Source organism: Symphalangus syndactylus, chromosome 13 (genome assembly GCF_028878055.3).
Source record: "Symphalangus syndactylus isolate Jambi chromosome 13, NHGRI_mSymSyn1-v2.1_pri, whole genome shotgun sequence".
Taxonomy (NCBI): domain Eukaryota; kingdom Metazoa; phylum Chordata; class Mammalia; order Primates; family Hylobatidae; genus Symphalangus; species Symphalangus syndactylus.
The window spans coordinates 28,634,709-28,660,569 of NC_072435.2; the positions used below are offsets into that span (position 1 = coordinate 28,634,709).

The 25,861-nt window shown below is 56.4% G+C and overlaps 3 protein-coding genes across 7 annotated transcripts in view; 1 reads left to right on the forward strand and 2 right to left on the reverse strand.

The window, feature by feature from the left end:
• PRR12 (proline rich 12) overlaps window positions 1-13,420 on the reverse strand; it is a 37,562-nt gene extending 24,142 nt beyond the window's left edge. Inside the window, exons 1-6 of one of the 2 annotated variants that reach the window (XM_055237257.2) lie at window positions 12,834-13,418; window positions 11,150-11,262; window positions 9,975-10,136; window positions 6,577-9,893; window positions 4,650-5,316; window positions 2,430-2,857 (exon numbers count right to left, since the gene is read on the reverse strand). In XM_055237257.2, coding sequence (XP_055093232.1) covers window positions 2,430-2,857; window positions 4,650-5,316; window positions 6,577-9,893; window positions 9,975-10,136; window positions 11,150-11,262; window positions 12,834-12,919 — 4,773 coding nt within the window. In that variant the 5' untranslated portion in view covers window positions 12,920-13,418. Of the gene's footprint in view, window positions 1-2,429; window positions 2,858-4,649; window positions 5,317-6,576; window positions 9,894-9,974; window positions 10,137-11,149; window positions 11,263-12,833 lie in introns of both variants that reach the window. The other variant, XM_063615694.1, reaches the window with a different exon arrangement.
• NOSIP (nitric oxide synthase interacting protein) overlaps window positions 11,802-25,861 on the forward strand; it is a 34,489-nt gene continuing 20,429 nt past the window's right edge. Inside the window, exon 1 of one of the 3 annotated variants that reach the window (XM_055237331.2) lies at window positions 11,802-11,893. In XM_055237331.2, the coding sequence (XP_055093306.2) occupies window positions 11,874-11,893 (20 nt within the window). In that variant the 5' untranslated portion in view covers window positions 11,802-11,873. Of the gene's footprint in view, window positions 11,894-24,288; window positions 24,431-25,861 lie in introns of those variants that run through there. The other 2 variants (XM_063615737.1, XM_055237332.2) reach the window with 2 other exon arrangements.
• Window positions 13,571-24,288, reverse strand: PRRG2 (proline rich and Gla domain 2). Of its 2 annotated transcripts, XM_055237341.2 has the most exons (8): window positions 24,240-24,288; window positions 23,464-23,529; window positions 20,770-20,867; window positions 20,357-20,532; window positions 20,122-20,161; window positions 15,957-16,092; window positions 14,537-14,683; window positions 13,571-14,217 (listed from the first exon to the last, which is right to left on the reverse strand). In XM_055237341.2, the coding sequence occupies exons 3-8, from the start codon at window positions 20,852-20,854 to the stop codon at window positions 14,199-14,201; spliced, it is 603 nt and encodes a 200-aa protein (XP_055093316.1). In that variant the 5' UTR covers window positions 20,855-20,867; window positions 23,464-23,529; window positions 24,240-24,288; the 3' UTR covers window positions 13,571-14,198. The 2 variants fall into 2 exon arrangements, with proteins under 2 accessions (XP_055093316.1, XP_063471814.1); XM_063615744.1 differs by lacking the exon at window positions 24,240-24,288 and having other exon boundaries at window positions 20,770-20,897; window positions 23,464-23,514.

Sequence of the window (25,861 nt, forward strand, 5' to 3'; positions counted from 1 at the left end):
ACGTGGTGAAACCTCGTCTCTACTAAAAAAAAATACAAAAGAAATTAGCTGGGCACGGTGGCGGGCACCTGTAGTCCCAGCTACTCAGGAGGCTGAGGCGGGAGAATGGCGTGAACCTGGGAGGCGGAGCTTGCCGTGAGCCAAGATCGCACCACTGCACTCCAGCCTGGGCGACTGAGCAAGACTCCATCTCAAAAAAAAAAAAAAAAAAAAAAAGGGAAAAGAAAAAAGTGTAATAATAGTTATTATCCTTATAATTAATTCTTCCCACAATTTCTCCATGTTACATCCAAGATTAAATTAAAACAACATCCAGGACTAAATTATTTATTTATTTTTTTTTCAAGACGGAGTCTTGCTCTGGCGCCCAGGTTGGAGTGCAGTGGCACAATCTCAGCTCACTGCAACTTCGCCCCTCCACCCCAGAGTTCAAGTGATCCTCCTTCCTCAGCCTCCCGAGTAGATGGGATCACAGGTGCGCCCCACCACGCCCAGCTAATTTTTTGTATTTTTAGTAAAGACGGGGTTTTGCCATGTTGGCCAGGCTGGTCTCAAACTCCTGACCTCAAGTGATCCACCTGCCTTGGCCTCCGAAAGTGCTGGGATTACAGGCGTAAGCCACCATGCCCAGCCAAGATTAAATTAAATGTCACACTGTACATGAAAGGCCAAACAATAATCCTGTATCTTAATCAGTACAATCAGTGACAATGATTGACATGGATAACGGCCTTGGCTTCCATGCCGCCATCAGGGTGAGAATGGGCTGACCTCCCGAGCACCTGCGCAGACGCATGCCCTGTGCAGAGCACTCCATGGGCACCTGGTAACACCTACCCCTGTCAAGTGCCTTGCACATTAATCCTCTGATCCAACTCTATTTGTCCAGTGAACCCAGTAGAGGCCAGCAAACTTTATTCATGATAAGCCAGAGATATGTTTTGCCATTGAGGGCCAGCTAACTACCCAGCTCTCTGCCATATGGGAAAAACAGCCATAGACAACATGCAAATGAATGGGCATGGTTGTGTGCCAATAAAACTTTATTTGCAAAAACAAGCAGTGGGCTGGATTTGGCCTAGGGGCCATAGTTTTCCAGCTCCTGCGGTAGACAAACTGGAAGCAGTGAACAGGCTGTTGGTCTGCATTTATGTATTTAAGGTAAATATTGAAGATATGGCCAGCCAGGTGCAGTGGCTCACACCTGTAATCCCAGCACTTTGGGAGGCCAAGGCAGGTGGGTCACCTGAGGTCAGGAGTTCGAGACCAACCTGGCCAACACGGTGAAACCCCGTTTCTACTAGAAACAAAAAAACCAGCCGGGTGTGGTGGCGTGCGCCTGTAGTCTCAGATACTTGGGAGGCCAAGTCAAGAGAATCGCTTGAACCTGGGAGGCGGAGATTGCAGTGAGCCAAGATTGCGCCATTGCACCCCAGCCTGGGCAACAAGAGCGAAATTCCATCTCAAAAAAGAAAAAAAGATAGGCCGGGCGCGGTGGCTCACGCCTGTAATCCCAGCACTTTGGGAGGCCGAGGCGGGCGGATCACGAGGTCAAGAGATCGAGACCATCCTGGCTAACACGGTGAAACCTCGTCTCTACTAAAAATACAAAAAATTAGCCGGGCGAGGTGGCAGGCGCCTGTAGTCCCAGCTACATGGGAGGCTGAGACAGGAGAATGGCGTGAAGCCCGGGGGGTGGAGCCTGCAGTGAGCCGAGATCGTGCCATTGCACTCCAGCCTGGGTGAAAGAGCGAGACTCCGTCTCAAAAAAAAAAAAAAAAAAAAAAAAAAAAGATATGGCCTGACACACAATAACCATTCCTAAAGGATTCACTTTTTTTGTTTGAGAGAAAAAGTTTCAATACGTTGCCTAGGCTGGTCTCAAACTCCCAAAGTGCTGAGATTACAGGTGTAAGCTGCCGCGTCCGGCCCAATTCATGATTACATTTACGGGTTACCTAAGTGTGTATCTGCAGGTAGTCTATGTCAGTGACACATTTCCACCATTGTGCCACAAATGGCAAAGCAGCCCGCCTCTCTGGCTCGTTCCATTGGACTAGAAGCTCCCTAGGGCCAGAGGCTCATGTGCTGGTACAGTACTGGTCCTGTACCACCCACAGCAGGGTACCTGCATAAACATTAACAAGCGGTTTACCTTATATACAGGTAACGCATGTATAGACACATACGCGTTAACAATCGCTTTACCTTATATACAGGTAATGCATGTACAGACACAAACGCAAATAACACCTCTGAGGCCCGCAGGTCCTCCACACCTCTATCAGCCCCATCGGACTGTGAATTCCAGGGTGGCCCGGCCATGACTGGATCTGCAGGTCTCAACACAAGCCTGTCATCCAGCAGGCACTCAACAAACAGGTGACCAAACCCATCAGGCCCAGTTTCTGGAGAAGTCTGGGACTCACCTTGAGTGAAGGGATGTCCTCGGCACGGATGACGAACTCGTCCCGTTCCCGGAAGATGCCCTCTCCGCCACTCTCACCGGCCTCCTCGTCCGTCTCCCCACACACGGCCGCCGTCTCCTGCTTTTTGGCCAGATGCAGGGGCCGGGTGTCTGGCAGCTCGGGGTCTTCGGGGGACGGGGCGGCAGGTTCCTCGGGAGGAGCAGCCAGTGGGGCAGTGGCTGGTGGGGGTGGTGGTGGAGGTGAGGGCATGGCTGGTGGAGGTGGCGGCGGCAGCGGTGGTGGCGGTGGTGAGCTGGGCGTGGGGGCCACCAGCGGGGGTGGCGAGGGCAGGGCTGGCTGTGGCGGCGGAGGGGGTGGTGGAGGCTGAGGCTGAGGAGTCGGGGCAGGAGGTGGAGTGGGTGGCGGTTTCTCCTCCAGCAGCGGGGGCTCTGGGGGAGACAGGGACATCAGGCCTGGATGTTATTCATCATTCCTGGCACCTTTTCTCTTGTCCTTTAAACACCGCTTTCTGTACCAAAAGCCCCTCTGTCTGTAACTACCACTCAGCCCCCAGTGTCCCTTCTACCCTATTGGAGTCTCTCCAGAGACCTACTCTGGCTCCTGTGGCTGCAAAGGAGACCTGTCTCCCATCCCTAATCCCCTTCTCAGTCCTGAAATGTCTCTTTGTGGTCTTAAAGCCCTTGTCTGGTTCTTAATTCCTCTTCCTGAATGACCCTCCCAACTCCTAAATCATCACCTCCCTACCTCTACTTCCTCACCTCCTCTTCCTCCAAGGCCTCGTCCTCCTCCCTCCAGGACCATCTTTGTCCTTTCCTTGGCCTGCTCACCAGTGTGCAGACTGCTAACCTCTCTCTCCTGTCTGCCAGCTCCCTTCTTCAGGCCTTTTAAGAACCTCATAGGGAGCAGGCATGGTGACTCACGCCTGTAATCCCAGCACTTTGGGAGGCCGAGGTGAGCGGATCACTTGAGGTCAGGAGTTCGAGACCAGTCTGGCCAACATGGTGAAACCGTCTCTACTAAAAATACAAAAATTAGCTGGGCATAGTGGTGCACGCCTGTAGTCCCAGCTACTCGGGAGGCTGAGGCAGGAGAATCACTTGAACCTGGAAGGCAGAGGTTGCGGTGAGCCAAGATCACACCACTGTACTCCAGCCTGGGTGACAGAGCGGGACTCTGTCTCAAAAAAATAAATAAATAAATAAAAGAACCTCATAGCCTCATAGGGTCTTTTTGTTTTGTTTTTGGGGTTTTTTGTTTAAGACAGGGTCTTGCTCTGTCACCCAGGCTGGAGTACAGTGGCTCGATCATGGCTCACTGCAGCCTCAACCTCCTGGGCTCAAGTGATCCTCCTGTCTCAGCCTCCCAAAGTGTGCTAGGATTACAGGTGTGGTCCACCACGCCCAGCCTGTCATGGTTTTTTCTTTCTTTTTTTTTTTTTTTTTTTAACACTACCCTCTAACTCCCTGAAAACTCTCCCGATCCATAAAACTGCTGCTTCTCCATCCTTGTATCCTTGGCCATGACCCCTCCAAGCCCTTCAAAGGCTCTCTCAGCCTGGCTCTTCTCTCCTGCAATGACGCTGGCAGCTTTGGCCCCATCCCTTCTTCTCACCTCCCCACTCCCCATTCCCCACCTTTCTACACCCCCCAAAAGCCCTCTTCATTTCCTAAGACCCCTCTATGCCCTCCTGTAAGCTCCCACCTCTCATTTCCCAATGCCTGTTTCTGCCATTACACCCCTTAAACGGTGTCCAAAACCAGAGCACAACCTAAACCCTTCCTGTGCCCCTAGCCTTCCCTTCCGCCACCCACCCCCAAGACCATCACCCTCCCCAAGTCCTTCTCTGCCCCTAGACATCTTTCTGTACCTTCACACATGGCTGACTCAGAGCCCTCCTCAGTCCCCACACCTCCCACCATTCAGAACCTGAGTAGCCCCTCTCCTGTCCCTGTAACTTATCACCTGCTGTCTCCCTGCATTCTCCAGTGTCTGCCTTGGGGCCCCTCCTAGTCCACTTAGCACCTCTGGGTGAATTAGAAAAAGATACACCTTCCTCAAAATGCTTGTGTAATCAGGAAAGTCCCTTCATAAACCTTCAAGCTTACACCATCTATGTGAATGGTGTCTCTTAAACAATGCGTAACCTGCACATCTGTTATCTAGTGACCATAATAACCTTTAAGCTCCACTCTACTCTCAGACCACCTTCCCAGAGCTCACCGGGAGTGCCATTGCTGTTGGCACTGGGGAGCGCCGGAAGCGGGGGTGGCCCTGGAACTGCAGCCGCGGGGGCCAAGGGCGGCCCATCTGGGGTGGAGGTGTCCTTTGGCCCAGCAAGGGGTGGGTCATCGAGGGCAGAGATGGCGGAGGAGATGCTCTCCTGCAGGTCTCGGTTCTTGGCGACAGAGTCTTCCTCATCCGAGGAGAAAGAGGGCAGCGTCTCGAGGTTCCGCTTCAGCTCCTCATCCAGCCGCTTGCAGGGTGAAGGGCAGCCCAGCCCCAGCCCCTCACTCTCCGCAGCCTCCAAGGCACCCCCAAGCCCAAAGGCTCCGGAAGGTGGGGGATGTGGCACAGCAGGGGTGGCAGGGGGCTGGGGCTGCAGGCCTCGGGCTGGCACAGAGGGTGGCACACTCTTGGGAGGGCTGAGCGGAGGCGTCAGGCCCGCCTGGTAGAGTGGTGGGTGGCGCTTGCCTGACTTGAGGAAGTCCAAGAAGGAGGCCATGAAACCCGACTTCATCTCCGGCTGCTTCTCCTCCACCTCCTTGATCTTGGCCTCGATCTTCTCCCGAGTCAGGCTCGAGTCCAGGCTGTTGTGGTCAGTGCCTGATATGGCATCACCCGATGAGGTTCCCAGACCCTCGCCAGCCTTGGGCACAGACAGCTTGATCTAGACATGGGAGTGGCGGGCCGTGAGGGCCCAGTAGTCTGGGCCCCCAGTCCCATCCTCCCTCGGCCCCCAAAAATCCAAATTTACAGGTGCTCAGCCTGTGAATTCATAGAATTCAAACCTGCAGACCCCTTGTCTTAGATTCTAGGAGGACAAGACTGGAGTTCCTCCCTCAGAAGACCAGGAACTTAGACTCACTGAGCTCTTCACTTACAGCCCAGTTCAGGTCCCTAGACCCGCTTCCCATGAGACCCAGGAATGTAGGATCCCTGAATGCCCATCCTTTGGGATACAGAAGCTAAAAGCAAGCAGACCGGGTGAGGTGGCTCGCGCCTGTAATCCCAGCACCTTGGGAGGCTAAGGCAGGCGGATCACTTGAGGTCAGGAGTTTCAAACCAGCATAAGCTCCAACCTCCTGCCTCTCTCCCTAAACCCAGAATTTCCTTTATTTCTTGAGACAGGGTTTCACTCTGTGGCCCAGGCCATAGTGCAGTGATGCAATCATAGCTCACTGCAGCCTTGAACTCCTGGGCTCAAGAGATCCTCCCACCTCAGCCTCTTGAGTAGCTAGGACTATAGGTACATGCAGCCACACCTGGCTAAATTTTTGTTTTTAATAGAGACCAGGGTCTCACTACGTTGACCAGGCTGGTCTCGAACTTCTGGGTTCAAGAGATCCTCCCACCTCAGTCTCCCAAAGTGCTGGGATTACAGGCATGAACCAGCCTGCCCAGCCTAGATTCAGAATTTCAATTCTTAGATCTCTCTGTCAGTGGGACCCTGAAATTCCTCACGCTAACTTCCTCACAGATTTTAGGAATGTAAACCTTATTATCCTCCTGCCCCAAAAATGTCAAGGTGCGGCCATAAACCCTTCCTTTAAGACTCAAACATCGGGAGGCCGGGTGCAGTGGCTCACGTCTGTAATCCCAGCACTTTGGGAGGCCGAGGTGGGCGGATCACGAGGTCAGGAGATTGAGACCAGCCTGACTAATACGGTGAAACCCCGTCTCTACTAAAAATACAAAAAATTAGGCGGGTGTGGTGTTGGGCGCCTGTAGTCCCAGCTACTCGGGAGGCTGAGGCAGGGGAATGGCGTGAACCCGGGAGGCGGAGTTTGCAGTGAGCCGAGATCGCGCCAATGCACTCCAGCCTGGGCGACAGAGCGAGACTCCGTCTCAAAAAAAAAAAAAAAAAAACACTCAAACATCGGGCACAGCTACTCCTCCCCTATCCCCTACAAGACCCCATCCCCCTCACCTTAAGCGGCTTCAGGGGCTCCAACCGCGTGCCCCCTGCCTCCTCAGCCTTTCGACCCCGGCCTCGGCCCCGGCCCCGGGGTTTCTTGGCGCCATCGGTGGGCGTGGAGGCCGAGGCGGGCCCCGCAGTGGTGGGGACCTCCAGCGGGCGGATCCGGGGCCTCCCCCGTGGCCGGGGCGGCCCATCACGCTTCGCCTTCGTGGGCTTGCGGCCACGGCGCCGGGGACCATCGGGTCCCGGGTTGGGTGGGCAGAAGTCGATGTCCCCCAGTGGCGAGAGGGCCGGGCGGGAGCGGCAGCTGGAGACCAGGTCAGGCAAGCGCCGGGGATTGAGGCGGATGTCGGCGGGCACATCGGCCTTGTCCTCGTCCGCCTCGAACTCGTACTCCTGGGCGTACAGCTTCTTGGGGGTCTGGAAAGGGGGGTCGCGGCGCCGCAGCAGGTGGAAGGAGGACGTCTTGAGCAGCTTCTTTGGCTTGGTAGAGCAGAAGATGGGCGAGGTGAGGCCACCCTTGGGCTCGGAGGCCGGCGCGGGAGGCGGCGGTGGCGGAGGCGGGGGTGGTGGCGCCGCCTGGTGGGGGCCGCTCTGGATCAGGCCCAGCGGCTCGGCGTTGACCGTGGAGGGCAGTTCAGGGGGCTTGTTGGGGTCCAGGCCCAGGCCCGGTGTCTCGGGCCCAGCTCCCGACGCCCGGCCAGGACAGTAGGGCCCATAGGGATCATAGGCAGGGGGGCCAGGGGGTGGCCCAGCGCCCGCCTTGGGGTCCCCCTCGTCCTCGGGTGGCCCGGCCTTGCCGTAGTCGTCCGCGGCCCCTCCACCAAACATCTCCTCCATGGTGGGGAAGAAGCTGCGCTCCTCGTCTTGGAGCAAGGAGTCAGGGAAGCAGATGGAGGTGAGCGGCACGAAACGCGGCGCCTTGCTGCCTTGCGGGCTGGGGCTGCGGTAGGCGCCTGCGGGATCCTTGCCCTCCGAGTTTGGCGGGCCTACGCCGGTGTCCCCAGGCGCCGGGGGCAGCGGCTCCAGAGCCCCGAGCAATTCCTGCATGGCGCCTGGCGGATCCAGGCTCTCCTCGGGTCGCAGGCGGGGGCTGGGGACCGCGGGCTCCAGGCCATGGCTGCGGAGGTGGGCCTCGAGCTGCAGGGGCATGGGTGGTGGAGGCGGGGGTGGCGGTGGAGGTGGCTGGGGTGCCCCATCGCGGGTGGCTGGCTCAAGGAGGTGGACGCCGACTTTGGAGGCGCTGGGAGAGGGACTGGGGGCATGGCTGAGGACCGAGGGGAGCAGCTGGGGGGGAGGCGGAGGCAGCACCAGTGGGAGGTCAGGGCCCCCGGCCTCCAGAAGGAGGCCATGGGGAGTGGGCTGGGTGGACTGGGCCGTTGGAGGTGGGGGTGGAGGGCTCTTTTGCAAGAAGGCCCCCAGCTCCTTGGCGCCTGCCCCGTAGTGGACAACAGAGGTTGCCAGCCCCTCGGGGGTCTCGCCACCTCGCTCTGGCCCTTTCTTCTTCTCCTTCAGCCTCCCCAGGCCCAGCTCCAGTGCCGCAGTGGCACCCTCATCCAGGCTGGCACTGGTGCGGATGACACTCTGCAGGTGGTACCTCTGGGGGTCTTCCTTGGCCAACTCGTAGGGTGTACCCGGCGGTCCCCCAGCCCCGCCACTCCCCCCAAGTCCCTTAGAGGCATCTGCTGCCCCGTCCTCGCCCACCAAGCCGTCTGCCCCTGAGGTCCGAGGAGGGCTGGGCGCCTGCAAGAGGTGCTGGATAAGGAACTCCTCATCCTCTGTGCGCTCCGCAGGAGGCCCACCTGGGCCCGCCAGCAGCTCCGAGCCATCCCCCTTGCCCTTGTAGCCACCTGCTCCAGCTGCATAGCTGCCAGCTCCCGGAGGTGCCAGGAAAGGCGCTGAGGCCAAGACTGAGCTCAGGTATTTGCCAGGGGCTCCTGGAGAGCCAACTCCAGGTGGGCGGCCGGTGGCAGGCGGTGACTGGAGCGGACGAATGATGTGAGATGGGCTGGCCTCACCGCCGCCTCCCAGGGAGCTGGGTCCCCAGCCACCCCCATGGCCCGAGAGCGCTGGGGAATGCCCAGTACTGTAGCTGAGCGAGGGGCTGGCTGTGGGCAGCCCCTGGGAGTGGGCGGCTGGCCCTGGGTATGGCTCGCCCTGCACCCCATACAGCTGCCCCTGAAGCTGGTCCGGGGAGTAGCTCTGACATGTGGCCAGGCCAGGAGGAGGGGGGCCGCTGGGGGGCTGTGGGGGGCCCCCTGAGTAGCTGGGGGCTTTGCTCAAGTCCTGTGCCTGCCCCCCTCCAAACCCTTGCCCGTAGGCCTGGGGTCCCAAAAGCCCTTGAGGCTGACCAGGGGAATAAGCCTGGCCCCCTGCCCCTCCAGCCCCAGAGGCCTTCCCAGTGGCATAGGCAGCTGCTGGCCCACCCAGGCTCTGACATTTGGGGGTGGCGGTCGAACGGGGTGGGGGGGGCCTGGTGGCACCCCCGGCAGCTGCTCCATAACCACCTTTGCCCGTCTTGTACCCAGGTGACTGAATGATAGGGCGGTAACCTCCGCCACCACCCCCAGCCCCACCGCCCCCTGCTGCCTCAGGGCCTGTGGCCCGGCCAGATGCCCCCGCCGTGGCTCCGCTGGGACCAGCCTTGCTAGGCTCCCCAGCACCCGGGGAGGGCTCCCCACCACCCAGGGGGCTGCAAGCCAGGTTGGCCCGGTGGCCCATGGAGGGGTAGCTGCCTCCACAGCTCAGGTAGTGCTGGAGGGCATGGGCTGGTGGCGGGGGTGGTGGGGGCTGGGCACTGGCTGGCCGCTGGTAGTGCTTGATGACCGTGTCCTGGCGGGGCAGGGCCCGCTCAGGCGGCGGTGGGCCCGGGGCGGCACCCGAGAAGTTATAGAGCTGTGGGGAAGACTGCTCGGCAGCGGCGGCGGCAGCGGAAGAGGAAGCCAGCAGGTTGAACTGAGTTGGGAGGTGGCGAGGAGGTGGTGGTGGGTCTGGGGGACCAGGGCGGTAAGGGGGGGTCTGGGCTGGACCGAGACCAGCTGGCCCCAAGACACCACCCCCTGCCAGGCGCTCGAAGCCCAGTGAAGAGGGCACCGTGGGTGCCTGCGAGGGCTTCAGGTGCAGCACGTCATGAGGGGACAGGAGCCCGTTAGCTGGAGGGCTGAATGGGGGGTCTTGGAGGCTGAGGGACGAGGGCACTGGGAAGGGGCGGCTGCCGAAGGAAGCCGGGTGTTGGTAAGCCGACAGGGCAGAGGAGGACGGAAAGGTGCTGGAACCCGGCAGGGCGCCCGAGATGAAGAGCTCCGTGGGGCCTGGCGTGTGCATGGCTGGAGATGAGGAAGACCTCGGGTCAGAGAGGACAGTAAGCCAGTCCCACCCTGGCCCTGCAGGGCCGGCGCTGGGCTTACCTGTTTGCCAGGAAGGACTGCGGAACTGGGAGAGGAGAGAGGAGGCAGAGGGGCCAGGCTGGGGGCCCCGGGATTCCAGGGCCGAGATGAGGTTCATGACGGAGGCGTCGGGCCCTGCTGAGCCCGCGTGGTGGAGACCAGTGTCGAAGAGTCCGGAGAGGCCTGGCCGGGGACAGGGGGTATAGTCAGCCAGGTGGGGGTGGGTAGGATACGGTCAAGAGAGAAAGGGAAGAGGCCAAAAGCAGGTTGGATCAGGAAAAGGAGGGGATGGGAGAGAAAAGGGCAAATTCAAAAAGAAGATGGGCAGAACCAAGCTAATGAGACACGAATGAGCGGAGGGAAGGGGGGAAAGGTGAGACAGTAAAGCAAGACAAGGGGCAATCCAGTCATAAGGACAGGGGCCCAGGTAGGAAATGGTAGACGAAAGCGTAGAAAAATCTAGAAGCGAAAGAGCCAGGGGCAAAAGAATAGAGTCGTCAGTAAGGCCGGGAGGGAGACCAACTTTGGATATTTCCAGCAAGGAAGAGGAAAGAATGGTACGGTGAAGTCTAAGAAAGACCAGAGAACGAGTCAAAAGGGATTGAGCTATGTGGGAAGGTTCAGAAAAAAAGATGGGGAGGGAAAAAGGGAAGGAGCCAATCAGGAGGGTCAAGGGTCAAACTGGACCGCATCATGTCATTACCAGTACCCCTAGGAAGAGGGAACCAATCAGAAACCTTGGAGGCAAAGGCAAGGGGGGTAGAATAAGGCAATGGGGCAAAATAAGATAAAAGGGGGCGGGCCAGAGAATTAGAGCCAATCAGGAAGAAAGGGAATCAGGAAGAAAGAATTCAGAGTTCCAAAGAGCCAAAAGAATAGGGCAAACCCAGAGGGAAAGAATTGGGGTGGGCTGGAGAGAGGCGGAAAAGCCTGGAAGAGAAGGTGGGATTTGGGGGCTGGTGGTACAGGGCCAATTGGAGCGAAAGGGGCGGGGCGAGGCAGGGGCGGACGAATCCGGCGAGAAATGAAGCTGGGACCAGCAGCCTCAAAGGCAACCAATCGGAGGAGACACAGCAAGGGGCGGGCCACGGCACAGGCCACGGCCAATTAGGAGGGGCGGAACTTTCAACAGCCAATCAGCTGCATCGGGGGGGGGAGGAGGGCCAGCCCAAAGCGGGGCGGGATGGGGGCCGTACCTGCCGGGTGGTGGTTGGTGGCATAGCTTTGCAGTGGGTGGGGGGCCGCGTAGGCCTGGCGGTGTAAGATGTCCGTCTCGGGGTGCGAGGTCCTGGAGCTGCCATAAACCAAGCTGGGGGGAAAGGGGAGACGTCAGGGGGTTCTTCCAAGCTGCCTTCTGAGAAGGAAGCTCAGGAAACCCCCCGGGGAGTTGGGGGGACCCTTCCAGCTGACTGGGGTTGGGGGTGTTAAGCTAAGGAACCGTAGGCCCTAAAGGGGAGAACACAAGGGAATCGGGGTGCCCAACTAAAGAGCCACAGAAATGGCCCCCACTCTAGAGCCCGAATAGAGAGCCCGGATAGTCTCACGTTTACAAACAGGCATGCTCAGAGACGAGACTAACACACAGAAGAGGGTCCAAGGCAGAGGAAGCGTCTTGAGTTGCAAATGAGAGCCCTCCCCCGTCGACCCCACCAACCCCCCCAGCCCCCGTGCCTGCGACACAGGCCATGGGGCCAACGCCAGAGGTCCACATGGACGCCTCCTCTTCCGTAGACACACGGGAACACATAGGCCCTGAACTTCATGGGGTGGTGCAAAACAAGTTGGGAGCGGGAGGCAGATCGGTTCCCAAGCGGCAACGGTTTGGGGGGCGGAGAGAAGAGGGAATAAGATCCGGGGAAAGTACCAGGTACAAGTGTGAACAAGAACACCGACCATCCCCGGGGGTTGAGGTTCAAATGCATGGGCCCGTGCAATGCCAGGTATGTGTGCAAACGGGTATTCAACTCACCCGTGGGGAAGAAAAGATATAGACGGAGGAATCCCACACGGAAAATCCTGACACACTTGGGGTTATGCCCTGCTGGGAAATCCAGGTGTGTTGTGGGGGGAGGTGCTCGGGGATAGGTGAAGTGTGAGGGCGCCACACCAAGAAGCAGCAGGAAAGGGGCAGATTCACAGGTGAACACGCTGCCAGCCACGCACGCACAGGGCCCACGCTCAGACACACAAACACACACCCGGGAAACATCCGACTCTTCCCATGCAACGGCCCCAGTCCGTGGCCAGACTCAAGAGGGCAAACGCTCCACTCCTTGCGATCAACTAGGATTCTCTGCCTTTGAGGGTGGGGGCATTAAAGGGGGCGTGTCCCAGATGCCGGACCCCCCCCTTACACACACAGAACCCCAGCTTAGGAAGGGGGCGGGGCCCCGTGCCCACTCTGCGCGCGGAATTCTTGGGGGGGCGCCTAGTGGCGCGGCCTCGCAAGTCCCGGAACAATAGGACCTGAGAGGGGGTTCCCGCCCCCCAATCTGCGTTCTAATTCTTCCCTTCTTCCCACCTTTGCAAGAGCAGTGCCTGGGGCGCGGGGGGAGGGGTCACCAAGCCGGGAATCCAAGGATGGGGGGAAGTCCAGGCCTTGCTTCGCCAGTCCCTCCCACCTTCCCAAGGCCTTCCCGTCCGAAATTGTTTTGCACCCCCATTTTCCCGCTGCAATTCTCCCTTTGCATGCCGGAGCTGGCTTTGGCGGAGTTTGCAATTTGCAAACTGGGGCGGCGGCGTTGTTACAAACCGAGGAAGGCCGCTCCCTTGCAAGCCGGAGGGGAGTTTGCGATGCACGCGTCGCCGGGCGGGCCCGGCCCGGCCCGGCTGGGCTCCCACCCCTTGGCCCCCTTCTCCAGGCCACCCTCAGCTCCTTACCTAGCTTTCGCTGACCTCTCGTAACTCCATCCCGCCCCGGCGCCGAGCGGGTCCCCGAAGCCGGCGCTGGGGTAGTTCCTGTCCATGAATTGGCCGCGGTGGAAATTGGGGGGAGGGGGAGGGAGGGAGGGGGGGAGGGAGGGGGCGCGCGCGCGCTCTCCTCCGCCGCCGCTCCCTCCGCTGCTGCTTTTTCTTGCCCCCCTTTTCTCTCTCTCTTTTTTTCTTTGCAGCCGCCGAAGGCCCGGGAAGGCCCCGGGCGGGGGAGGGAGGGGGCAGGGGCGGAGGGGCGGGCAAGGGAGGGGGTGCAGTCGCTGAGCCAAGGAAGGGGGAAGGGGGGTTCCCCCTAGAGGAGGGAAGGGGGGGAGGAGGGACCCCGCTGTCTCCGCCTTTGCCCCGGCGCTTGCGAGAGAAAAGGGGGGGCGCGCGCTCGGGAGGGGGCGTCCCGGGCGGCCCCGGAGTGGGTGCAGGCGCTGGGTGCTCGCTCTCTCGCCGCCGCCGCCGCCGCCTCCTCCTCCTCTGCGCTCACGGTGCAGCCATCTTTGCACAAGGCGGCTGGGGGAGGGGGGAGGGGAAGGGGGGGCGGGCGGCGGGGTGTCTGGCTGCGCTCCGCTTCCTCCCACAATCCCGTGCAAATGCAAAAAAAAAAAAAAAAAAAAAGGGAGAGTGAGAGAGAGACTGAGCGCAAGCAGGGCCTGGGGGTGTAGGGCGCGTTTGCACAGAAAACCAGTTCCGATGCGCCCGGGATCGCGGTTCATTTCATTATTATTATTATTATTTTGCATTATTTCTGCTTTTTTGGTCTCCTTTCCGAAGGGTTTTTATCTAGGGGAACAGCTCAACTCCAGCTCGCTGGGTGCAATGCGAGCCTGCCCGCACCGAGCACGCTTGCAAATATGCCCCCCGCCCTTTCCCTGGGTTACGAAGTGCCCCTGTACCGCACGGGGAGTGCACGAAGAGACGTGTGTGCACAGGCGGGGCTCTGCGTGTGCGTACCCTGTGGCACTGGAGGGGGCTGTCAGGTCATATCTGCCCATACACAAGATGGCACAGCCGGGGCTGGGCTCCTGGGTCCGAATTTCCCCGCGCGTCTGCCTACCACGGGGGCAGAATTGACCAGTGCCCTCACGGTCAGGAGAGTGTGGGGGCCCGCGAGGGGCCAGGACACGGGAACACGTTGCCGAGAACATGTGTATATCCATACGCGGCGGAAACGCGTGTGCCAGGGCAGGCCTCGGGCCGGATGACCCCTACTCCCACCATCCCCCCCTCCAAGTCCAGATTCGGCGTCTACGAGGCCTAGGGGCTTCCGGAATCCGGTATGCATCAGGGGCACGGTTCGGAGAGCCGGGTCTCGAAAGCAGCTCTTCAGTAAGGCCTCCTGAGGCTGCAAGAGGAAAGGCACACTAGGGAGTCAAAGATCTGGCTGTTTTCCTCCCCCACCTCAACCAGGACCACTCCGACCGCCCTTGGCGTCTCAGCCAATCCAGGACCCTCTGGGCACAGGCCCCACCCTCCTATACGGCTCCACACATACAACGCTGGGCCACGCCCCTAGACCATTGCATGGGGCCCCGCCCCCGCACTCCAAGCCCCGCCCTAGGTAAGAAGGCCCAAATTCCAAGTCCCGCCCCTGAGCCCAGGTTACTCCTCCAACGTGCCCACCCCTCTGCGCCCCGCCCCCGGGCAGAAGCCACGCCCCATACCTGGCGTAGGGGGGTGGAGGTGCGTCGTGTACCCCAGAGGCTGCCAGCGCCTGCTCATAGGTGGGGAGGCCTGGGGGTGGGGGTGGAGGCAGGGGCGTCGGTGGGACCAGAGGGCTCAAAGGACTCAGAGGGCTAATGAGCCCGGCCCTGGGGACAGCAAAGGTACAGTTAGCGGAGGCAACTTACAGGATACCTAGACTAGGGAGGAAGAGAGGGGATCTAGGAGACGGAAACTCAGGGTGACACTGGGACAGAGCTGGAAGAGAGGTGGACTTCAGAAAAGGAGGGTCACCTTCAGCCTAGCCTTACACACAGAAAAGCGCCTCAAATGACAGGCAGCTGCACACAGACAGGCAGACACAGAAATCAGCAACCACAGAGACACACTCTTATTCAGACACACTCATGTGCACCAGATACAGGCAGAGCAATAGAGAAAAAGACAGCCCTGCCGGGTGCATGGCGCACACCTGTAGCTCTAGTTCCTCAGGAGGCTGAGGTGGGAGGATTTCTTGAGTCTAGGAAATTGAGGCTGCAGTGAGCTGCGAACAGGCCACTGCACTCCAGCCCGGGCAACAGAGTGAGACTTTGTCTTTTTTTTTAAAAAAAAAAAAAAAAAAAAAAAAGGGCCAGGCGTGGTGGCTCACACCTGTAATCCCAGCACTTTGGGAGGCCAAGGCGGGCAGATCACCTGAGGTCAGGAGTTCGAAACCAGCCTGACCAACAGGGAGAAACCCATCTCTACTAAAAATACAAAATTAGCCGGGCGTGGTGGAGTGCGCATATAATCCCAGCTACTCTAGAGGCTGAGGCAGGAGAATCACTTGAACCCGGGAGGCAGAGGTTGCAGTGAGCCAAGATCATGCCATTGCACTCCAGCCTGGGCAATGAGAGTGAAACTCCGTCTCAAAAATAAAAAAAAAAGACAGCCCTGCAGAGAGGCAGGCCAACACACACCAAACAGACAGAACTCAGCCCATCCATATAGACAGAAACACAACATAGATGCACTCCTCACCAATTTCCCACACCCACTCAGGTGCTGCACCTGTCACCACTGAAACTGACATACCACAGACACCCAGACACCACAGGCTGCACCTTCGCAGCCTCACCAGATACAGTATCCAGAGTGGTAATCCCACGGATACTGGTAATCCCAGTACCGCAAAGACAGGCTGGCAGCAAAAGTGGTCAGAGCTACTGCGGGCCAGGTACTGAGGATCCAGACAGACAAGAGCGACAGACAGACGCCAAAACCAGATACAAGCCAGCTCACAGACTCACTCTCCAAATGACTGTGTCCTTAGGTTTTTATCAGTGCCCGCCTGCCCCCAATCCTTAGCACATCCCTTTAGGTCAATGCTTCCTCCCTCCCCTGCTCTCCACCACCACCCCCTCCTCGCTGAAGCCCCCTTACTCTTGGGGACAGGCCTGCTGGCCTCGGCGACGTCGCCAGTGCAGATACCAAAAGGCTCCCAGGCCGGCCAGGACAATGAGCAGGATGCCACATGTCAGCCCCACAGCCAGGCCTGCCACATCCACTCGTCCACGCCCTGCAGGGAAGCAGGGAAGGGGAGACACTGTCTGGGGGACTGCCACCCACCCCAACATCAAAATTCCTTCCCACTGAGGGAAGAGAACGGACCTGGAAGCAGGCAGAGCTGGGGTCCCTTCCTAGCCCTGTGACCTCAAGCAATTCACCTCATTCCTTTCTCTGACTCTCCACTGCCGGTTCTGTAAAATGGGAACCATAACCCCTACCCCACTGTAAAAACTTAATGAAATTAGGCTGGATGCAGTGGCTCACGCTTGTCATCCCAGCACTTGGGAGGCCGAGGCACGTGGATCACTTGAGGTCAGGAGCTCAAGACCAGCCTGGCCAACATGGTGAAACCCTGTCTCTACTAAAAATACAAAAAAATTAGCCAGGCATAGTGGTATGTGCCTGTAATCCCAGTTACCTGGGAGGCTGACACGGGAGAATTGCTTGAACCCAGGAAGCTGATGTTTTAGTGAGTCGAGGTTGCACTATTGCACTCCAGCCTGGGCAACAAGAGCGAAACTCTGTCTAAAAAAAAAAAAAAAAAAAAAGGCCGGGCACGGTGGCTCACGCTTGTAATCCCAGCACTTTGGGAGGCCGAGGCAAGCGGATCACGAGGTCAGGGGATCGAGACCACGGTGAAACCCCGTCTCTACTAAAAATACAAAAAATTAGCCGGGCGTGGTGGCGGGCGCCTGTAGTCCCAGCTACTCGGAGAGGCTGAGGCAGGAGAATGGCGTGAACCCGGGAGACGGAGCTTGCAGTGAGCCGAGATCGCGCCACTGCACTCCAGCCTGGGCGAGACTCCGTCTCAAAAAAAAAAAAAAAAAAATTAACCAGGCTTGGTGGTGCTTGCCTGTAGTCCCAGCTACTCGAAGGATGAGGCAGGAGGATCACTTGAGCCAGGGAGATTGTGGCATTGCCCTCCAGCCTGGATGACAGAGAGAGACTCTGTCCCCTTCAAAAAAAAAAAAAAAAAAAAGGATGTCACATGTACTACTTAGAATACGCTTTTAAAATTATTCATTGTAGCTAGGCACAGTGGCTCACACCTGTAATTTCAGAACTTTGAGAGGCTAAGGAAGGAAGATCACTTGAGCCCAGCCTGGGCAAGAGGGAGGCTCTACCAAAAAAAAAAAAAAATTCTTTTTTTTTTTTTGAGACAGGGTCTGACTGCATGGAGTGCAGTGGCGCAATTGCAGCTCACTGCCACTTGGCCTCCAGGGCTCAGGTGATCCTCCCACCTCTGCCTCCTGAGTAGCTGGGACCACAGGTGTGTGCCACCATGCCTGGCTAATTTTTGTGTTTTTGTAATTTTTTGTATTTTTTGCCCAGGTTGGTCTCAAACTCCTAGGCTCAAGCAATCCACCAATCTCTACCTCCCAAAGTTCTGGGATTACAGGCATGAGCCACCACTGAGCCTGGGGAAAAAATGTTGTTTTTTTTGTTTTGTTCTATTTTGAGACGGAGTCTTGCTCTGTTGCCAGGCTGGCGTGCAGTGGCGCAATCTCGGCTCACTGCAACCTCTGCCTCCCAGGTTAAAGCGATTCTCCTGCCTCAGCCTCCCAAGTAGCTGGGACTACAGGTGTGCGCCACCACATCCAGCTAATTTTTATATTTTTAGTACAGATGGGGTTTCACTACATTGGCCAGGATGGTCTCGATCTCTTGACCTCGTGATCTGCCTGCCTTGGCCTCCCAAAGTGCTGGGATTACAGGCATGAGCCACCTCACCCGGCTGGAAAAAAATGTTTTTAATAGCTGGGTGTGGTGCTACAGGTACCTGTAGTCCCAGCTACTTGGGAGGCTGAGGAAGAAGGGTCACTTGACCCAAGGAGGTCAAGGCTACAGTGAGCCAGGATCACTCCACTATACTCCAGCCTAGGGTGACTGGACCCTGTCTCTAAAAGAAAAAAAAAATGGCCGGGCTCGGTGGCTCACACTTGTAATCCCAGCACTTTGGAGGCCAAGGCAGGAGGATCACTGGAGCCTAGGAGGTCGAGAGCAGCGTAGACAACACACTGAGCACAGTGAGACCCCCGTCTCTACAAAAAAAATGTTTTTAAGTATCTGGGCGTGGTGGTGCATGCCTGTAATCGCAGCTACTCAGGAGGCTTAGGTGGGAGGATCACTTGAGCCTAGGAGGTCGAGGCTGCAGTGAGTCGTGATTGTGCCACTGCAGTCCAGCCTGGGCGACAAAGTGACCCTATTTCTTTTTTTTTGGAGACACTCTGTTGCCCAGGCTGGAGCACAGTGGTGTGATCTCGGCTCACGGCAACCTCTGCTTCCCAGGTTCAAGCAATTCTCCTGCCTCAGGCTCCCAAATAGCTGGGATTATAGGCGCGCGCTACCATGCCCGGTTAATTTTTGTATTTTTAGTAGAGATGGGGTTTCTCCACGTTGGCCAGGCTGATCTCGAACTCCTGACCTCAGGCGATCCTCCTGCCTTGGCCTCTCAAAGTGCTGAGATTACAGGCATGAGCTACCACATCTGACCGCAGTAAACCCCCAGACTTTTGAGCCCCTTTAGCAAAAGGCACAAGTGCAGCTTCAGAAGGCACGTCCTCCTGATTTGGGCACCTTCAGGTAGATTCAAGGAGCCTCTAGGCCTGTCAGGAAAGAGTTACCTCCCCTAGCAACCAGGCTCCAATGTGAGACTCCAGCCCAGACCTAGGGCCTGTTGCTAAGGTGCATCTACCCCTAGCAACCGGGCCACAAGGGGGTGGGGCATCGGGGGCCCGGAGGGGGATCCTCCAGTGGGCAGAAGGCCTTGGGTCCTGGAGCCTGGCTAGGTGTGGTTGCTAGGGAGAAGGCCTCCTTAGCAACCAGGCAGCTGCTGGGATAGGGCTGTGGGGGAGGGGAAATCAGCCAGGTACTGCTTCAGGCTTCCTCTGGTCTGGCCTGGCCAGGCCCCGTTGCTAAGGAGCAGCCCCCCTTAGCAACAAGGCTGGCAACAAGATGGGGCCTTGAAACTCAGAAGAGGGGTTGTTGGGGGCAAAATGGGCAGGTGAGGATGGGCAGGCTTTCTCCCTTGGTCGTGTTACTAGAGGGCTGTGTCCCCAGCAATCAAGCTGCCGAAGGGGCTGGTCTTTCCACTTACTCTGGACACCAGGGAAGAGTTCAGGTTGGCCTGCCCCTCTGAGCTTAAGGCCTGACGGGCCCCACAGCTCTAACCTTTCCCTCCACTGACACTTTTCCCTTCCTAGGGACACAGGACCTGCATCCAATAAGATGTGGTGGGGCCTGGCACCTACAGTCTCAGCAGTTTGGGACAGTGAAGCAGAAGGATTGCTTGAGGCCAGGCATTCAAGACCAGCCTGGGCCACATAGCGAGACCCTGTCTGTACAAAAACTACAAAAATTACCATGGTAGTGCGTTCCTGGAGTCCCAGTTACTCAGGAGGCTGAGGTGGGAAGATCGCTTGAGCCTGGGAGGTTGAGGCTGCAGTGACCCAAGATTGTACCACAGCACTCCAGCCTGGGTGACAGAGTGAGACCCTGCCTCAAAAATAAATAATTAAAGGCCAGGCGCGGTGGCTCACGCCTGTAATCCCAGCACTTTGGGAGGCCGAGGAGGGTGGATCATGAGGTCAGGAGATCAACACCATCCTGGCTAACACGGTGAAACCCCGTCTCTACTAAAAATACAAAAAATTAGCTGGGCGTGGTGGTGGGCGCCTGTAGTCCCAGCTACTAGGGAGGCTGAGGCAGGAGACTGGCGTGAACCCAGGAGGCGGAGCTTGCAGTGAGCCGAGATCGCACCATTGCACTCCAGCCTGGGCAACAGAGCGAGACTGTCTGAAAAAAAATAAAAAGCAAAAATAAATATTTAAAAATAAAATAATAATAAGGTGTGGGGGGCTCCTCAGGCAAGCTGGGGTCTTAAGGGAGGGAACTCCTTTAGCAGCCAGCTTCAGAGAGCACAGAATTGGGGGGCAGACGATTCTTGTACCTAATTTGGAGGGGAGGACGTTGGTTTGGCCTCCCTGGGAAGGGACTCCCTTAGCTGCACAGAACAAGATGGCTTCAGCCCCTCACTCACCTCCTTTGCCATTGTAGATGTAGCTCTCCCAAAAGCGCTCCTTGAGAGGGGAGGAGTGGAAAAGAAGGGGAAAAAGCAGGAATTCAGCTGGGAGGTTCACACCCCCAAACTAGCCCATCCTGATTTCTGAGACACCAAGGAGGAGGGAGCTGAGGGCCAGAACCTCCCCCTGCAACCTCCCCACAGGTATAGAGAAGAGACAGGGCCCAAAACTCCAGGGTCTCGAGGCCCTCACCGTGAGGGTGTTGTCCTCAAAACACTCCCTGGCCTCTTCCCAGGAACACCTCTCTTCGAGACACTCCCGTTCCAGGTTCCCTGGTGTGAGCAGCTCCAGGTCCCAGTGGTTGGCTCTTGGAATCCGGGTATGGCTACTCAGGAAGCTCTGGGCCTCTAGGGGACCCAGGAAGACTTCTGGACCCAAAGACATGAGGGACAGAAAAATGGAGGGTCCCTAGGGCTGGAGTCATAGGGGGATGGAAAGCAGTGGGGTCCTGGAGGAAGGAGCAGGGGTTGGGAATCCAGACTCCTGGGTCTGAAGGAGGAAGGGGCTGGGTCCTGGAATCCTGGAAGAGGAGGGACTAGAGACATTCCTGAGGCAGGGGGAGGCCAGCGCCAAGTGTCTGGATACCACTTCCCCCAAACACTCACCTTGGTCTGTCTCCCCACTGGGTGAAGTATCCAGGCAGGTGGTTAATCCCATGTATAGCAGCAGCAGAGAGGGGTGGCCCCTCATATTTTCCAGATGCCTAGAACCAGGTGTTACAGCTGACAAGGGCCTTAGTCCCTGGGTAATGAGGCAGTGCCTCTCTGACTGGCCTCTGTGGTCCACGAATGGTAATAATAGCAGACACTTACGCAGCCTGTATTCTGTGCCAGATACTGTTTACCTATATAAACTCATTTTACTTTTTTTTGGTTTTTTGTTTGTTTGTTTTTGTTTTTGTTTTTTTTTTGAGGCGGAGTCTTTTTTTTTTTTTTTTTTTTTGAGACGGAGTCTTGCTCTGTCGCCCAGGCTGGAGTGCAGTGGCGCAATCTCGGCTCACTGCAAGCTCCGCCTCCCGGGTTCACGCCATTCTCCTGCCTCAGCCTCTCCGAGTAGCTGGGACTACAGGCGCCTGCCATCATGCCTGGCTAATTTTTTGTATTTTTAGTAGAGACGGGGTTTCACCGTGGTCTCAATCTCCTGACCTCGTGATCCGCCCGCCTCGGCCTCCCAAAGTGCTGGGATTACAAGCGTGAGCCACCGCGCCCGGCCTTGAGGCGGAGTCTTGCTCTGTCGCCCAGGCTGGAGTGCAGTGGCGCAATCTCGGCTCACTGCAAGCTCCGCCTCCTGGGTTCACGCCATTCTCCTGCCTCAGCCTGCCGAGTAGCTGGGACTACAGGCACCCGCCACTGCGCCCAGCTAATTTTTTTTGTATTTTTAGTAGAGACGGGGTTTCACCGTGTTAGCCAGAATGGTCTCAATCTCCTGACCTCATGATCCGCCCGCCTCGGCCTCCCAAAGTGCTGGGATTACAGGAGTGAGCCACTGCGCCCAGCCTACTTTTTTTTTTTTTTGACATGGAGTCTCGATCTGTCAGCCAGGCTGGAGTGCAGTGGCACAATCTCAGCTCACTGCAACCTCTGCGTCCTGGGTTCAAGCGATTCTTGTGCCTCAGCCTACCAAGTAGCTGGGATTACAGGCATGTGCCACCACACCCGGCTAATTTTCTTTTTTTTTTTTTTTTTTTTTTTTTTTTTTTTTTTTTTTTTTGAGACGGAGTCTCGCTCTGTCGCCCAGGCTGGAGTGCAGTGGCGCGATCTCGGCTCACTGCAAGCTCCGCCTCCCGGGTTCACGCCATTCTCCTGCCTCAGCCTCTCCGAGTAGCTGGGACTACAGGCGCCCGCCACCACGCCCGGCTAATTTTTTGTATTTTTAGTAGAGACGGGGTTTCACCGTGGTCTCGATCTCCTGACCTCGTGATCCGCCCGCCTCAGCCTCCCAAAGTGCTGGGATTACAAGTGTGAGCCACCGCGCCCGGCCTAATTTTCTTTTTTTTTTGAGACAGAGTCCCGCTCTGTCACCCAGGCTGGAGTGCAGTGGTGCGATCTCTGCTCACTGCACACTCCAACCCCCGGGTTCGTGCCATTCTCCTGCCTCAGTCTCCCGAGTAGCTGGGACTACAGGTGCCCGCCAGCACGCCCGGCTAATTTTTTTGTATTTTTAGTAGAGATGGGGTTTCACTGTGTTAGTCAGGATGGTCTTGAACTCCTGACCTCAAGTGATCCACCCACCTCAGCCTCCCAAAGTGCTCGTGCTGGGATTACAGGCGTGAGCCACTGTGCCCGGCCTCAACTCATTTTACTTTTCACAGGAGTCATACAAAAATTAGCCGGGCGTGGTGGTGGGCGCCCGTAATCCCAACTACTTGGGAGGCTGAGCCAGAAGAATCACTTGTACCGGGAGGCAGAGGTTGCAGTGAGCTGAGATTGTGCCACTGCACTCCAGCCTGGGTGACAGAGCGAGATTCCATGTCAAAAACAAAACAAAACAAAACTTTTCACAGGAGTCCTTTTTTTTTTTTTTTTTTTTTTTTTTTTTTTTTAAGACAGAGTCTTACTCTGTCACCCAGGCTGGAGTGCAGTGGCGCTATCTCAGCTCACTGTGACCTCTGCCCCTGGGTTCAAGCGATTCTCCTGACTCAGCCTCCCGGGTAGTTGAGATTACAGGCGTGCACCACCATGCCCGGCTAATTTTTATATTTTTAGTAGAGATGGGGTTTCACCATGTTGACCAGGCTGGTCTCAAACTCCTGAGCTCAAGTGATCCACCCACCTCGGCCTCCCAAAGTGCTGGGATTACAGGTGTGAGCCACTGCGCCCGACCAGGAGTCCTGTTATTATCCCCAATATAGAGAACAGGAAACTGAGGCACAGAGAGGTAATATAGCTTGCCGAAGGTCACACAGTGTGCAAGTGTGAGAGCCAGGATTTCAGTGAAGGCAGTGTCTGCCAGAGAAGAGAGCAAGGAGCAGGCAGCTTATCTTTTCTTCCCCACTGTGTCTACAGCACCTGACACAGATGCTTATAAACATGTCCACTGGTGATCTGGAGTCTTCCCTTCCTGGTAATTTCCACTTGTGCCTCTTTCTGTGCTCATTGTCACATCCACCCACAGACAATAAAGATTACGAGAGAGGCAGAGGCAGGGGATTAGTTATATTATTGGGTCTAGGGACCTAAGTGGGCAGGGGCCCTGGACTCCTGGACCTAGGAGCCCCAAACTTCTGGGTCTCAGAGGGGCGGGGAGCCAGGATGCCTGGGTCCCCAAGCCAGGCTCTTCCTCCAGGGACATTCACTTACCTGCCCAGAAATGTGAGCACTGCCCCTTCCTCTTTAATCGAGACCTCCTTGGCCAGCTACAGCCAGCTGTGAAGGGGGACAGGGAAGAGGGGAGGGGATAAGGAGGAGGGGCGCCCCACTCCCGGTAACCAGGCCTGATCCCGGTTTCTGGCAGGTGGGCGGAACTTGCCATTACCTGCCCTGGGCGGGACTCAGGTAAGGGACAAAGTATTTAAAGGGACCTTGGGATAAAGGACTTAAAGGCCAGAGCTCCATGAGAAAGCCAACGTGTCGAATACCATGGGGCACTTGGGGGATTAGATTCGACCCTCCCTCCTCCCTCCCCACCCCTACCCGCTCTGGCTCTCCCCTGGGAGTTCGCCTGTCCGAGCTAGAAAAATTGTCTAGGTCTCTAGGTATCTAGAAACTAGCGGGAACGATATGCCTTAGTGCCTGGGACAGCTGGGCGGTGCCGCAGTAAATCCCTGTTTCCTGAGGGCGACTTGAACGGCTTTGATTTTCAATTTCCCAATGGCTCTGTCTGTAAAATGGGAGCGTAGTTGTCTCTTCTCAATTGTGTTTTAAGATGCAGCAAGAAAAGTGGATGATATGTTTGGGAAAGTGGGCTTCCTGATCTCTAGGAGGAATGATTAGTCCTTAAATTTGGGCATGGAGAGACTCAAAACCTGGGAATCAAGCAGGAAAAAACGATCTCCCTAGGAAATGCCTAGTACATAGAAAGCGTTCCCCATATTCCCACCAGTTTCAATATCCAGAACTTTCGATTAGCTACTCACGTTTCCGGAGGGAGAAAGAGAAGAGAGGACTTGAGCAAGCTAGGCGGGGCACTTCCGCAACTAGGGGCAGCTCTACTTCCGGTGCCTTCTGCTGGGCGGAAGTGGGCAGAGCGGAGGGGGAAAATAGTGCTCCTTTCCGGTGTCGGGGCACAGTTGAAGAAGCGACCCAGGGACAGGGAGTCGTTCGTGAGGTGAGTTCGAGGCGGTGCAGGAAGAGTGTTCCTGGGATCGCTTTCCTGCGGGCTAGAGGCCTGGGGTCTTGAGGGAGACTGGAGCAAGATTTTGAATTCCCGATTCCCTGTCAATCATGATTAATATAGCTGTCCGGGCGCCCCAAGTTTGAAGCTGAACTACACTCTGCTGGAGGTGGCCAACCGTCCATCGGGCAGTTCTCTCTCTCTCTCTCTCTCTCTCACTATAAACTCAGTCAAGTGGTAGCTAGCATCGGCCTGTTCTCCTGAGAGTTACAGTTCCGCTGTAGATGATGGCTAGTTGCTGGTGATCCCAAGGGAAGGAGTGGACTGGGATTGCTGGGGGTCTAAGGAGTGGGAGTTGAGGAAAGAGAATTCCTTTCCTGGCCTCAGTTTCTCAGAGTGTGGTGGGACGGCGGACGATACTAGATTGTGCAGTCATCCATCGCCACCTTCTCTTCACCTTTTTGACAGCCCCTTCCCTCTCGGGGTTGGTGCAGGGATTCACGTTTTCTTGTGTGGAGCTTCAGGCTCAGGCAGTCATGGATTCGCATTCTGATTGTGCTGCTAATTCTGTGAACTTGGGGCTTGAAGGGTCCTTGAGGCAGTTTGATGTTAATGTTTTCTTATGAAAATGTTCAAACTTATATAAAAGTGAGAGAAGAATACAGGAATTTCTGTCACCCAGATCTACCAATTATTATTTTTGCCATACTTGCTGTATTTTTTTAAACTTAAAGAGATTAAAACAATTTGTAGGCATCATGACACTTAAGGATTGTCAAAAGACAAAATTACAACACATTTAGTGAGAAGATCTTAATTGGCATTTATCTGTGAATCTACAATCGAACAGCATCTAATTACGGAAAATAGCATGAGTGTTCCGATGAGCTGAGCAGAGGGGGAGGTTGTTTTCAGAGACAAAGGGCTGAGAAAATCAGAAACGGAAAACAAAAAGCTAGTTGGTTAAATTGATTAACTTGATTAAATTTCTAAGTTAAAGGTTAAAGTAGAGGGGACTTCCTTTATCAGGTGGCTACAACTGGGTTGTTTGGGGATTTGGCTATTATCTCTCTCCTGATGTCTCAGAAGATCAGATATCAACTTAGTTTTGGCTTGGAAGCATGGAACTTTAGCATGAGTGACTCCATTTTGGTTTGGTCTATTGAACCTAGTGCAGGAGCTCAATCCAAACCAATGACCTTCTATAAATTTTATCTAACAGGGTGCGTGTGTAAAAACCAGAAACATTGCTAACATGACCACAATACCATTATCACACTTTAAAAGAACAACTGTAATTCTAGATACTATCCGTTACGTGGTGCAGAGTCAAGTCCAGTGTAACCGTGGGTTTGTTGGAATCAGGATATAGTTAAGTGATTACTATTGTCTTTTACATCTCTCTTAATTTAGAACTGTTCCCCC